This window comes from Neolamprologus brichardi, chromosome 2 (genome assembly GCF_056152115.1).
Source record: "Neolamprologus brichardi isolate AB-2024 chromosome 2, ASM5615211v1, whole genome shotgun sequence".
Lineage (NCBI taxonomy): Eukaryota > Metazoa > Chordata > Actinopteri > Cichliformes > Cichlidae > Neolamprologus > Neolamprologus brichardi.
The window spans coordinates 2,113,539-2,128,075 of record NC_142105.1 but is presented as its reverse complement, the minus strand read 5'-3'; the positions used below and the strand labels follow the sequence as shown (position 1 = coordinate 2,128,075).

The 14,537-nt window shown below is 39.2% G+C and overlaps 1 protein-coding gene across 2 annotated transcripts; it reads left to right on the top strand.

The window, feature by feature from the left end:
* Positions 1-199: 199 nt before the first annotated feature.
* rell2 (RELT like 2) lies at positions 200-14,467 on the top strand. 2 transcript variants are annotated; one of them, XM_006803684.3, is made up of 6 exons: positions 200-398; positions 1,920-2,123; positions 5,531-5,593; positions 6,397-6,460; positions 7,117-7,293; positions 7,389-14,467. In XM_006803684.3, exons 2-6 carry the CDS (start codon positions 1,934-1,936, stop codon positions 8,986-8,988), a joined length of 2,094 nt encoding a protein of 697 aa, XP_006803747.1. In that variant the 5' UTR covers positions 200-398; positions 1,920-1,933; the 3' UTR covers positions 8,989-14,467. The 2 variants fall into 2 exon arrangements, with proteins under 2 accessions (XP_006803747.1, XP_087702124.1); XM_087845998.1 differs by lacking the exon at positions 200-398 and adding an exon at positions 521-567.
* Positions 14,468-14,537: the final 70 nt, after the last annotated feature.

Genomic DNA, 14,537 nt, shown 5'->3' with positions numbered 1-14,537 from the left:
CATATATATATACAGTAATACTACAAATACATGACTCTAACCTTTCTCTATGATACAGTTTGTAGTATAACGACATTAAAGCACAAGTTGTACTACAAACCTTTACTTTTAAAAGATTTTGTAACATTTCTTTTTGTGAATAAAAAGGACGTGGTTGCCCTGCGCCCCCATCTCTTCTCTGGAGATAGACAGAAAAGGTGGGGCTAAAGGAAGCCAGACTGGAGGGGCACACGCTGTATGATAGTTTCTTATCCAACACACTCATTGGAAACAATGTTTATCGGCTAAATCTGAACAGCGTTTTTGCTTTGTTCTTATTGGTTTCTTTTAGTAGCTTGTTTCTTAGTAACATTGCAGACTTTCACAAGTTCCGATGTGTCCACGCAGGCAGTAACCTGGTAAGAAATATTTGTTACAGAAATATTTGTTGCTTAACAGACAAAACGCTGAGTTCTGAACCTATATTCTTACGTTAATGTGCATTTGTAGGTGAAACTGTTGCCTGGGCAGAGCCTAAGAGACGTTACAATAACTGAAACAAAGTAAATGAAGAATAAGACGAGTATGGTAAACAATGAAAAAGATTGAGTGGTTGAGACGTTTGCAGGTGACACCTTTTTCCAGATCTGTAAGGTGTTTGTCTAACATCTACTACACATAAGCTTTTTTTTAACCATAAGAAAATGTGAACTACATGAACATGTGTGTGGGATTTGTTGGGATTTGTTGTGTCATCAGCCTGCTTGCTTTCCCTCATGATTCCTGTTCTTACTCCTATTTCCAGGATATTTTGGATTCCCTTTGTGGGCTTAGTTGGATTTATGTTTTACTCACCTGTTGGATTTTGTTTTTGTGGGGTTAATGCAATCCAAAATACCTTTTTGGATCTTATTTGTTAATCATGTCTGCCTCCATGGCTTACTGTTGGTATGTTTAAAAAACCTCTGTAATATAATTCAAAATACCACTAAAAAGATTATAAAAGTGTTACAATTACTGGTGTTAATAGAATAATTATTAGGTATAATGTAACACATAATACATATAGAATTCTTAAGATTATTCTGAATTAGACAAACAGGTGTTTTAAATAAAGGTACATTTGTCACGGTTTGTCTGGCCAGACTCAAATGCAGGACTGAGATTATTTACAGTGTTGGTGCAGACAGTACTCTATACAAAGTCCTATTTGTACAAAATTCACTGGAAGGAAGGTCGGTGAGTCCAAGTTCCCGATCCTCTGAGTCTCACGAGAATCCGCCGAGCAACAAAAACTCCACTGGGCCGTCCTGCCACAGGAAGAGACACATTAAAATCTTTAGCCAGTAAACTGAAACAGAGCCTTGCAGAGAGACACAGTGAAGACGACTACAGTTAGACAACACTCAGGCAAAGACTGAAGGTCAGGTCCCAGCTGAGCCACAGGTGCTTGATTGATTCAGGTGCAGAGGGCGGAGATTCCAGGAGGATCCCGCCTCTGTGAGGCCGGTAAAAACACACAGAGCAACAAGCACAATATCAGACGCAGAGACAAAGAGAGATGGTGGAGACGCACAGGAGGACCGTGACAAAACCTTAAACTAAATAATAATTAGTTTATGATAGAAAACGCGTACATAACTTTCACAACTGTTAAAGCGTAGTCATGCTAAAGGTTAGAAACAACCCTTCACAGCTGTCTATAATAAGACAACAGTAGATGTGTGTGTGGTATTTGCATTAACTCACACAGATGACGCATGCACGTAGTATGACACACATTTCTTCCTGTTCTGTTTCACTTCTGCTGGAGGAGTCTCTCTATCCTCTTAACCTAATATTGATGTTAATGTTGTAGCCTCTGAAAAAATGTTCCTGCTTAGATCATTACTGTCCCAACAGTGGAGTTCAAGGATGACACGGATTCTGTTTTGTTTCAGGTTAAAGCCACATTATGACTGAATTAGAAGCCATGGGGGCGGGGGCGCCTCCACCCTACATAATGTTTCTGGTGGTCTTCCTTTTCTTTCTTACGGGACTGCTGGGCTTCCTAATCTGCCACCTCTTGAAGAAGAAGGGCTATCACTGTCGAACAGACGTGGAGGATGAGGAGGAGGAGGAGAAGCTAGGAGGAAATGCAGATGGTGGGTTGGAGAGAAAAAGGAAGGAGCTCTGTGACAGAAAGTAAAATAAGGTTTAAGTTAGCCATACTGACATATATACATTTGTAATAGATTACTATTAGAGTATGATGAGTAATGTATATGATCCAATTTTATTTGTATAGCAAGAAATCACAACAACAGTTGCATTAAGGTGCTTTATATTGTAATATAAAGACTCTACAATAATACAGAGAGAACAGGAACATTGTGTCTGTTAGTGACATAAACATTAAAGCTGCATTCATTTATTTAAGTGTTTATTAGAACCACAACAATGATAAACAGTGGGCTATTGTTAGCTTGCTAACACATCTATTGTAGTGGCCGTGCTCGTGTGCTTGTCATGTCACAGATGTGCACGTTAAAGCAGACGACTCGTAAGCTGGAGAGGAAATAGCGTCTCACTAATTTCAAAGATCATCATTTAGCCTGGAGAGATACTGTAAAACTAGAACATCTTACTAGTCATCAGTGATTGTAGCCAGGCTGGAAAGTCAGAGCTCTGTTGAGCAAAGCTTTGCTTTCATGAATGTTTTCATGACTAAAGTTTTAATTGTTAAAGAAAAGATTCATAACCATCTCACAGATGTATCATTACCTACAGCTGCTTTCAATACTGTTGATATTTATTTACATTTTTCGCTTCAGTTGTTCTGAGTTAACATCAAAAAATCTTTTCCTTAATAAATGAACTTGTCTGTTAGTCAAAATACCGACACGTAGCACAGGACTTTAGGCTGGCAGTCGTTAAACTGTTACTTAAACAGCCATCGCTTGACGCAGCTGTCTTTTTTTTTAAACATTATGTTTATTGACTTTTATATTACAGAACAAGCAAAGAATAATAGTACAGTTAACATGAGATTTATATTAAAGAACATAGTCCCCAAAATAAACAAATATAAATTAAAAGAAACAACAACAATAATAATAAAAATAAATAAATAATAAAATAAAACAAAACCGATGCACAGCATGGGTAAAACAAACAAAGCAAGACGCAAACGAAAAATAAAAACAACAAAAACAAAGAAACAGATAACAAAGAAAAAAAAAAAACACACACACACAAAGAAACCAAGTTTCACTTTCTAAATTAATTCCCTTCATAATGTCTCAGAAACTCAGTTAGAGGTAACCATATTTCTTCAAAATCGACTCCCTTTCCTCTGATAATATAAGTAAGTCGTTCCAATACAGTACATGATGCCTTCTCCTTCACCCACATATGACTTGAGGGTACATCCACTTTCTTCCAATACAAAGATATTAAGCGCCTAGCTTGCAGGAGGCCAAAGTCAATTAATTTTAGCTGTCTGGTGCTAAAGTCACAGTTCTTTGGATATATACCCAACACACACATTTTTGCTTCAACAGGTATATTTACTCCAACAATCTTAGATAAAGTTTGCGTGATTAATTTCCAGTACTGTTGTAATTTTGGACAGCTCCATGCACAGTGGAGCAGAGTGCCCTTCTCGTCTAAACATTTACTGCAGCGATCTGGGATGACAGGCGACCAGCGATTCAGTTTGACTGGAGTTATGTAAGTTCTCATTGACGCAGCTGTCTTAGCTAAATATAAGCATCTCTCCAACCTTCCTTTTATCTAGTAAATTCTTGAAAGAGTATTTGTAAACCAGCTAACAGATCATCTGCAGAGGTTTATTTGAAGAGTTTCAGTCAGCTTTCAAATTCACAGCACAGAAACAGCTTTAGTGACGGTTACAAATGATCTTATGATCTCTGCAGGGGACTCATCTCTGCGCTAGAGCCCAGCACAATATTTTATTACAGATATTATAGTATGTGCTGTACATATTAAGGCTCTGCAGTGGTTTGGTTAGTAGCTAGTCTATTACATAACTATCTAATAGACTCCAATTGGTTCACGGAATCGGGGAATCTTCATAACACAATAAGGCCGGAATTATAAAATTCCACAGGGTTCTGTGGAATTTTTGTTTTGTTTTTCGTTCACCTTTTCCACCCACAATGTGTTTCTACACCTCTCTGCATGTAGTCATTTGTTATCATTAATCTCTTCTTCCTCTCCGCACCCCAACCAGTCGTGGCAGATAGACGCCCCTCCCTGAGCCTGGTTCTGCTGGAAGTTTCTTCCTGTTAAACTGGTGTTTTTCCTTCCCACTGTTTGGGTTGTTGGGTTTTCTCTTTCTTTGTATTATTGTAGGGTCTTTACCTCGCAATATGAAGCGCACTGATGCAACTGTTGTTTTGAGTTTGCGCTACATAAATAAAATTAAGTTGAATTCTAAATAGTTCCCATTGCTATTAGAAACCACAGCAGACATTTTCACTGCTATTCAGATGATACCCAGCTTCATCTTTCCATGAGGCCAGATAACACACACCAAAGAGACAAAGACCTGGATGACCTCTAATTTCCTGCTTCTTAATTCAGATAAAACTGAGGTTATTGTACTCGACCCAAAATAAAACAGGAAACATAAGACAGGCAGAGAGAAAAACCCAGAGACTGAGATTATACACAGGCCAAAATAAACACTAGGATCACTAAGAACTTAAGAAATATAGATATCCAAAAAAATAATCGAAGAATATAAATTAATCAACAAACGCAAAACACTGAGTCACAGACCTGTGACAGTAAATTTAAAATGAGAAACATTCGGTCTTAGCGTGAAGCTGAAAAACCAGCACGTGCGCTGAGATGCCAGTCGCACTTTAGTTGTGGTAAAAAGTAGGATGGGAGGCAGAGCCTTCAACTTTCAGGTCCCTCTTCTGACAAAAATGTTAAGATTAGTCTTAAAGCTTTCCTCTTTGGGTCTGGATCAGCTGACCATGAACACTTCCTGCGTTGTACTGCAATAAGCGTTATGCAAATAAAACTGAAGTGATGTGAATCACTTGCCTCTAGCTTACAGTGCCGGTTAGCATTGCTGCTTGCAGCTCTGTGAAAAGCAGGAGTGAGTAGGTAAGTCTCTCCCTGACAGTACGTTGCCTTTCTGCCATTAAGAATCACTGAAGTGTCGTCTTTTAATGACACACATTAGCTGAGCACCTTTCAGACTGAACTACGGCAGACTTTGAGGAAATCTGACCACCACCACTTGTTCTGCACCCACGCCCACTGGTGTGTGGACATGCTCTCATAGGCACACACCAGATCCCCAGCTTTGAGTAAATAGCTCCATTACCTTGTGGCTGTGCTGGTACAGACAAATGCCAGCAGAGTAAACTGAATAGTGGAGCTCCAGAAATGGTTGGCTAGTCTGCTTGCCACCTTCTGCCAGGTCCTGCATTCAGGTCCATATCTTGACTTTCACTCTCTTATGTTTTAAGAACAAAATGCAAAAGGAATTTATGAGCTAGAAGATAAATGTGTTTGTTTTACTCTGTTTCAGATGAGGATGAAGAGAACCAGGACACGGTGGAGCAGATCCTTAAATGTATCATACAAAATGAAGGTGACAGAACCGACCAATATTTTCTCAATATTTCCAATTATAGTTATGTAATGGTCATGGAAATAATGTGTAGACCAGGGGTCTGAAGTTCTCCAGAGGCCTGGTAATGAACTATTCATTTGATACAGGTGTGCTGACCCAGGGTGAGAGCTAAAACCTGCAGGACACCGGCCCTCGAGGAGTTCAAAACCCCTGATGTAGACGCTCAACTTTCATTTAAGGGTATCCACATTCAAATTGGATGAAGGGTTTAGGACAGGGGTGTCCAACTTCAGTCCTCGAGAGCTACTGTCCTGCAGCTTTTAGACGCATCCTTGTTCCGACACACCTGAATCAAATGGCTCGTTTGATTGGCTTGTTATCAGGCCTTTGTCAGACTTGATGGCATGCTGAAGAGGTAATCCAACCATTCGATTCAGCAGTGTTGGAGTAGGGATGCACCCCTGGTTTAGGAGTTTCAGCTCCTCGACGTGTGCCTCGCTCTTTTTAAAGGGACCAAAAGTAACTGGACTGTTGACTTAAAGGCTATTTCATGGGTGGGAGTGGGCAGTTCCTTCATAATGTCATTACAATTATAGAAACAGAAACCTTAAAACTACATGACAAACAGATGCAAATACTACACAAAGCAGAAACGCAACAATAAGAACCAAAGCCAGGAACATAAATTACATTTTAGAGCATTAAATAAACCGGAATTAAAATGTCCAGATACATAAAACTGGTTCACGGACCCAGGACCTGACAGTAGAAGTTGTATTCATGTTAATTTACTATTTACTTCTTTTATTTGTGTCCTCTAGCAAATATGGAAGCCTTCAACGAGATGTTGGGAAACCATAATGTCTGCGTACGCCATGACCCCAGGTATGCTTATTCAGCTAAAGCTATGTTACACTACATGGTAATCTTTACTTTTTTATATGACCTCTAACAAGAATTACACATTTTACACAGTCACACATTGTCCAGGTAATCGAATAGTTGACTAACAAGTAGTTTCATGGCCAGGTGTACTTGCATCACTACATGTGTTGAACAAATGCACATGATCCAATTTAGCTTTACTGGTAGATACACCAAGGTTTGTAAGTGATGCTGTGGATCAGACCTGTTCTAGAACAAAATCAATACCCTCTCGCTAACTCATGGTTCGCCCCTCCTGCAACCACTAATAGGTGCACCCCACAAGCTTGTGGTTTAATGAGGTTTTTATGAAGATTTTATGACCCAGTCATAAAGATGATCTGTGCATTCTTCAAGAATCTGCCTATGTGAACGTCACTGAGACTCTAATAATCGAAGTGTGATCTAAATGTCCTAGGACTTCACTTTTTCCCCATTTTCCAAAACATGGGGTTGATTTGGACATTAACATCTTAGAGCCAGAGACTGTAAGGTAGCTTCAGGTTTCTTGTCAAATCAAGGCACTGAGGGGATTGAGCTGGATAAAACGTTATGATCTATTTAAGGTAGAAAGGTATTTAATCTAATTTCAAAACTTTGCTCATGTTAATGGCCAGGTTGCGTAAGGAGTCCATTGGTGGTATTCCTCCCCATCTCCACACAGTTCACTCAGGCACCGACCACAACTCCTGCCACCTCTGTGCCCAGATTAAATCTAAAAAAGGCCGCAGACAAAGCAGAACCCTACGTGCCAAGCAGCGACCTGGGGAACAGACTGTCTTCTCTGTTGGCAGGTAACAATGAAGAACTGGACAGTTTTGTAAAATACACAGAGATAAAGTAGTGACAAATAAGAGGATTTATAATTAATTTATTGAAATCCTTTCAGGTTCCGAGTGACACACACTGATAAAAAGTCTCATGGTGGTCCAAGTCCATTGGCCATTTCAGGGGACCAGCTGGACCAATCCCAGGACAGCGATGATAGGAAAGATGGCGGCTACAACCTGAGAAGCATGTTTAAGGAAGTCCGCCGACCTTCAGAAAGTGCCAGTGGAGTATCTGCAAATGTGGGAAGAAGAAAAAAGAGTGTGACTATATTTGGGCTAAGGCGGAGCAGTGACCCTGTAGGTATTAAGGTAGGGGAGGAGACGGGCAGAGATATTGGAGGGGTTAAATTTGCTGTTCAGCAGCAACCTGTAGTGCTGGAAGAGCCCGTGCCTGTTAAGAACATTAAAGTTGATCTTCAGCGTGGTACTAAATCTGATTCCATACTTGACACTGAGCTACAACAGGAGAAGAAAACATCAAGTTCTCTTAATTCTCCTTCTTCCCAGATTAAAACTGTGCTCAATCCTGAACCTTGTAAAAAGATCCAGTCTTCATCCGGGAGTACAGTTGCTTCTGCCCCAAGTTCTCTTCCTATTCCATCTGAGAAGGGAGTAAATGTTGAGGGTCAGTGGATAAAACCTGGAGAGGCATATGAATTTGGTCCACTGCAGACATCTACACCCATTGTACCTATGCCCACATCAATTCCAGGTTTCACTTCTGTCACTCATACTGATCAGCTTGACGCCTGTTCCAGGACAGGTTCTCAGCTTATTCAAGACCTAAGCTCTAGTTCAGATATGGGACCAGGTTTAACCCTAGATTCATCCCCTTCATCTTCCTTCCCAATCAAGACGCCATCTTCAGTTTCTTCATTAAAAACTCCTACATCCCCCCTAGCAGGGACTGCAAGTCCCAAAGTTGGCTCAAAAAATATGCCACCAGAAGCTGTAAAAGGAGAACTTCCTCGTGTCCTCACACCAAGCCCGAAGCTCCCACTTCACCAAGAAATGTCTAGCCAATCACCTGTTTCCTATTCATCCTTTAGACAAACTTATAGTCCGTCACAAGCCCGAGCTCCGGAGAGAGAGCTTGAAGGCACCACAATGCCCAAAGCTGAAGAAAAATTAGAATTTAAGAGACCTGGAATTCTAAAAAAGAATAAACTGTCACCAGTTGCAGCAGGGGAGTCTAAAAGCTCTGCCCTTCCATCTTCATCTGAACAACTTTTTAAAGACAGATCAAGCAGTTTACCTTTGTTACCTTCTAGCCTGTCTCCCTCCTCACCTCAAGGTGGCAGAATAAGTAGTGTGACCATTGTTAAAGCCAGTCCTGACAGCCAGAGGGAGTTCTCTGTTGTCACAATGGTGGAAGAAGAGAAGTCAACCACTAAAGACCAGAAAGAAGACGATTATGAACTTGGAGCTGAACCAGACAAGAGGGTTATCGGATCGGCTGAAGGAGATGATTTTGTACCAGGTGCTAGACAACCTGAGAGCCAGAGCGGAAAAACTTCTGGTGTAGAGGTTATCCCGTCTTTGAGTCAAGAGAAGGAGGACATGATGGAAATGGAAGATATTAGAGACTGCAAGGTGATGCAGGTGGAAGGAGCACAGTTAATGCAGGAAGAAGTGGAGCTGAAGATGGAAAAGGACTGAAGCTGAAGTCACAAAGTGGTGAAAAGTTAAGTGTCCAGTGCTGATCTAAAGAAAGTGACTGCTACCACCACTAAGTAGAATAAGGCATTCTTATAAAATAACCATAAGCATATTTTAATTATTAACTGGTTACACTGTAGGGGGACTGGACTGGACTGGACGCTTAATTGAAAAGCCATCCACACAAATTTCAAATCTTCTTTATGTAATGGATAACCACTCTTCAGTTCACACTTTGGTCCATACTAAGCACTTCAGTACCAAATATCCCCAAATGATGGGAATCCTCTAAGCTCTACACACTTTCTCACAGCAGGAGCTTTTTCAAAGTTCTGGGAACCGATGGAGGAACTTTTTACTGCGTAGCTAAAAATTCAAGTTATTAGATCTGTTTTTGGGCTGTGTGTGTAAGAATAGGACATAAGAGGAACAGTGATTTGTCCAGATGTAGTTTGGTCAATCACATGAATGTAGATCTGGCAAAATATTACCATACAAACAACAGTTTTTAACATGAGCCCTAAAAATGGACCAAATCAGAAAGAAGAGAACTGACAGCAAAGATGCAATTTAGTTTTTCTAAACCTGCTAAAAAATACTCACCTCATAGTGAAGAAATGTAAAGAGAAATTAAAGTGGCTGAAACAGGATTACAAGAAAATAACACAACTATAGGTGATGTTACCTTATCAACCACTGACATTACTTCAAATTTCCCGATGAAACTGATGTTTAGTGATCCTTGTTCTTTTGTTTATCTCACAAAAGATGACATATGAACATCCAGTTTTACCTCAAAACTCTCAAAGTGTTTTTCCACAAAGTTGTTTAGATATAAATTGGATGGATCAGTCATTGAGTCCATTTTTTACAGACATTCATTCTGAATGAATCTCGATACCTCTGGTGATCTTGAATGAAATTTCTGTATCATGTAGAATGATTGCATTGACTGCATTGATTTTTTGACATTTCATCAAGTTTTTCTCGAGATGCATCTCAATAACTTTTTGTCTAGCTCCACGATCACGTCAAAATGATTATTCTTTCCCACATGCTGGTTTATTACAGAGCCCCACAAGGGACATTGGAGAAAAAAAATGGAGATGAACTTTTGCGAGATCTCGCGAAATAGGCCGCATCTTTCAGAGGTCGCCAGCTCGAAGCTGACCGTGAGGCCGAGGCACAGTGTGCCGGGAGTATGGTCCTCCCCCCGGCTCTAAGCCTTGACCTAGCGGTCAGCTTCAAGCTGGTGGGTAACAGATGTCTTCGAAAACGTCGGAGCACTTTTGCAAATATGTGATGTCTTGATAAACCGAGCAGATGTTTGAAGTTTGCACAGCTACATTCTTGCCTCAAAATATCTTAGTTTAGTTTTGTTTATTTTACGACCCAGAAAGAGTAATATTAAAACTAAGTAGCTGCCACCATCGTTGGAAACTGGAAGTGGCTGGGCTACACCGACTCGGCCTTCAAACGCGACCTGCGAAAGATGCGGCCTATTTTGCGAGATCTCGCAAAAGTAACTCTGGATCTCACAAAAGCTCATTGTTGTTGTTTTTTTGTCCCTTGTGGGCCTCCGTAGGTTTTAATGTTCCTATTAGCCTCAGCTGTACTTTGACTTCAGGGGTAATTAGCAGATTTTAGCATGCTAACAAAACTCCTGAGGAGTGTTGAATTGTGTGATTTTTAAGTTTGCTTTTATATTCAACATGAACAGATGGTGTGCACTGTCTTATTTGTCACAACTCGTGAATGTTTCAAGATATTTCAAGATTTCAGACCACACAGAAATGAACACAAAATGGTTGTTTGTTAAATAACTCGAGTCAAAGATGAGTATATTCATACGATGGCTGGCAAATCTAATCATGATGGGCCTAAAAACACTGGTGACCACACTAGATCCTGAATGAATGGTTCCTGTGTATTGCAGGTGTAATTTTACGTTGAACACCCGGTGTTACAGAAACTTAGGTTTGCTTCGTCTTTGAATTAAAAAAGTGTGTTTATTGGCTGAACTGCAGAAGATATGTACTAGAAGGTTATTTCTTTTCACATTTAGTGCATGGACATGAGCACTAAGCTAGCTATAGCTGAGGTGATAGCAGAGCCCATCACTTTTACATGAAGTGATATCCTTTTACTAATGGCTTTAGTGTGACCTGTGGATCAGCGGGCTGTTGAGATGTAAGATTGTCTAGCTGATGGTTGAAACAGTAATTCTTTACAACACATCCATTAGATTGTGAAGCAAAGTGGAGCCATAATGACTCCATGGGCAGCTGGAGATTTATTAATGTGCTGGCTCTCCATTAAGTTGTTGTAATTGTGTTTGATGCTTTGCTATATAAAGGTGCAAATGTTGCAAGCTGGTTCAAACAGTCCTATTATTCCATTTTCTTTCCCCCAAATTAATATTTGTGCTAAATTACTGCTAACTGTCATTCATAGGAGACAGCACAACAAAGAACTTTACCTTGACAGCAGAACATTTATGATATACACTCTTCTGTATGTGCCCTGTCAGTAGTAGTGCCCCGATAAGGACTTGCACACTGTTACTTTGTTCAAGAACCTTTTATGATGGTGCTAGACACTTTCATTGGCAAATACAAACCTCTTTAACCCCACACCATGGCTCAGTTTTCTGTCGTTTAAATATGAATGCATAAGTAAATAAATGCATAAATCAAACATGTTATTTTCAACATTAAACTGAATGCAAAAACAATATTGGAAACAGAGCAGCATACTGTCTGCTGGTCGTTTGGACGACTAAGCTGCACTTTCTTCCCAAGAAGCTGTCAACCTGCAGGCAACTTCCAAGTAAACTTAAAATTAAAAATAATGTAAAGGTGTACATTATCAAAATATTGGGAATGCTAAACTGCAACTTGTAAAATTTTACATCATATAAAATAAAAGTGAATAGACTGGATCTCTCTATTGATGCATGCACTCTGTTTGCAATATTTGATTGTACAGTTGATCGTAGCTGTGAAACTTGGTTACATGAAGAAAGGCCACGTGTCAGAGTAAAACCAGGGTGATATTATTCACTCTTTATTTATTTATAACTTTACTTTTATGTCTATATATTGTCTAATTTAATGAATATTAATAGTAACAAGGTCATTATATGCTTCAACTACAGAAGCATACTTAGATACTTATATATTCCAGAGGCCAGAAGAAGATTTATTGTCTGCTTTTAGTTGTTTAGAAATTTAGTTCCATTTTTGTGTAACGACACAATAACTGATGAGGCTGAGCACTGATAACCACACAAGTTTTCATTTGTTTGAAGCTGCTATAGCTATCAGACTACATTATCATATAATTGATCTTTTAATGTATAGAACCTCCCTCACTTCATGAAGAAAAGCCTAAAACACAATCATAAAGCAGGGAGGAAAGGTGGACAACAACAGGATGTGAAATGTTAATATACAACTTTCCGTACTACTGACAGAAACCACAATATTAGTGTTTTGGCCATCTTTGAACAAGAGAATGGAGCACAAAGTTATATGCTTGTTTAGCAAGCTACAACATAAGCTATAGACAAATTTGATCTCACTTAGCTCTCAATGATGTAGCCTTAAAATGGGGCTAATCTGTATTTATTCAGCTTTATGCTTTCTTGTGTGCTTCGAGCCCTGGGGACTTACAGCTGTGCTAAAACAGAAACTTTAAGAGACACAGTTCAGAGTTCAGCATTATTTCCTGTCCTTGTGAGAAACAAACCCGGAAGTCCCTGGTCTAGTGTCCCAGTTTTCGTTTTTTCCCATGCGTTTGCTTTTCATCCCATTCTCTGACTGGCTTGCTTCCTTGTGCAGTGTTATGCATGACTATAAATGAATGAACATATAGCATCTTCATGCGTTAGCGTGTATTTCCATTATTCTCCAGCAAACTTTTCTAGCAGCATTAACATGTCTGTACTTTTCAACACGATACGTTCACAGGGCTTTTTGTTTTACACAGCTGGATATGTGTATATGAAAAACACAAGATTTATTTTTCACTTATGCACTATAATTAAACACCCGTAACAGTTAACTCGGCATTACATGCATATATATTATATACTCTTTGAAAACATAAAATAACTATATGAACTGCCTATGATTTGCCTTAACAGAGCAGGTGTCTGTAGCTTATTTTCTCTTCAATTCAATTCAATTTTATTTATATAGCGCCAAATCACAACAAAAGTCGCCTCAAGGCGCTTTATATTGTACAGTAGATACAGAGAAAAGCCCAACAATCATATGACCCCCTATGAGCAAGCAGTTTGGCGACAGTGGGAAGGAAAAACTCCCTTTTAACAGGAAGAAACCTCCAGCAGAACCAGGCTCAGGAGGGGCGGGGCCATCTGCTGTGATTGGTTGGGGTGAGAGAAGGAAGACAGGATAAAGACATGCTGTGGAAGAGAGACAGAGATTAATAAAAAGCATAGTTCAGTGCAGATGATTCACTAATGTTATATTTTATTTTTTATTTTTACAGTTGAAGTGAAAACTTGACATTCTTAATTACCTCTAACATATCAAAATTTCCACTTAGACTAAGTACAATTAAAAATAAAGCTCAAATACAGTATAGTGACTGGATTATAAACAAATATGGAGCCCATGATTTAAGACCTATTCTTTTTGTGGTGATCATAACAATATGATTCCATCTAAAGCTGGATTTTCATTCACATAATTGTATTTGGTCAAAATGAAGCCGATGATTTAAACACTGATACTATATTTTCCTGGTTAAACACGATTAGATCAGTCTGTCTGTTTTCTCCAGGTTAATGAATTCAACTTAAATCTTGAGTCAAGTTTACTGGATTGCAGCATCGCATCAAGTTATTCAGAAACATTTGTTGCTAAGATATCTCATTCCTAGCTTCAATTGCAATGGATTTCACAGATTTCTTTTCTTTAAATATAAAAGTTGACCTCATGGAGAGTGCTGTGTTTTTATGCAGAGGTCAGATTATGTATTGACTGATCGAAGTTAAAACCAGAATAAAGGCAGGTCTATACTTCACATATCACCTGTACTGTCCGCATGTGAGGAACTGATGTTATACTGACAAACAACCATGATATTTGTTAGTAGAAGAAGTATGTAAAGTCACGTGACTCGTCATCTGGTTTTCACTTTAGTTGCATTTTTTTCTTCTGCTTCAGGCTGACAAGATAAACCCAGTTCTTGGAATTTGTGTGGTTCATTGAGATAAGAACTCGTGCTGCTACTGAAGCGCCACTGAAAGCTGCAAAACCTGAAATAAATAAGCAAGCAAACAAAAATAACTACTATAATTAGCTTGATCAAATCCTGGAGTGTGAGTGTTTGAGAGATGTTTCTTGTGATGAGCTTGGAATATTTGTAAAATATTATACAAACACTAAAGAAAATGTAAATAAGCAGATGGATTATAATATATTCTGATGCAATAAAAAACAAAACAAAACTCTGGTCTGTGCTTCTGAAAGCTCTGAGTGTGTCTTTTTTCCTTATTAGATAATGCCACAAGAGCCAAG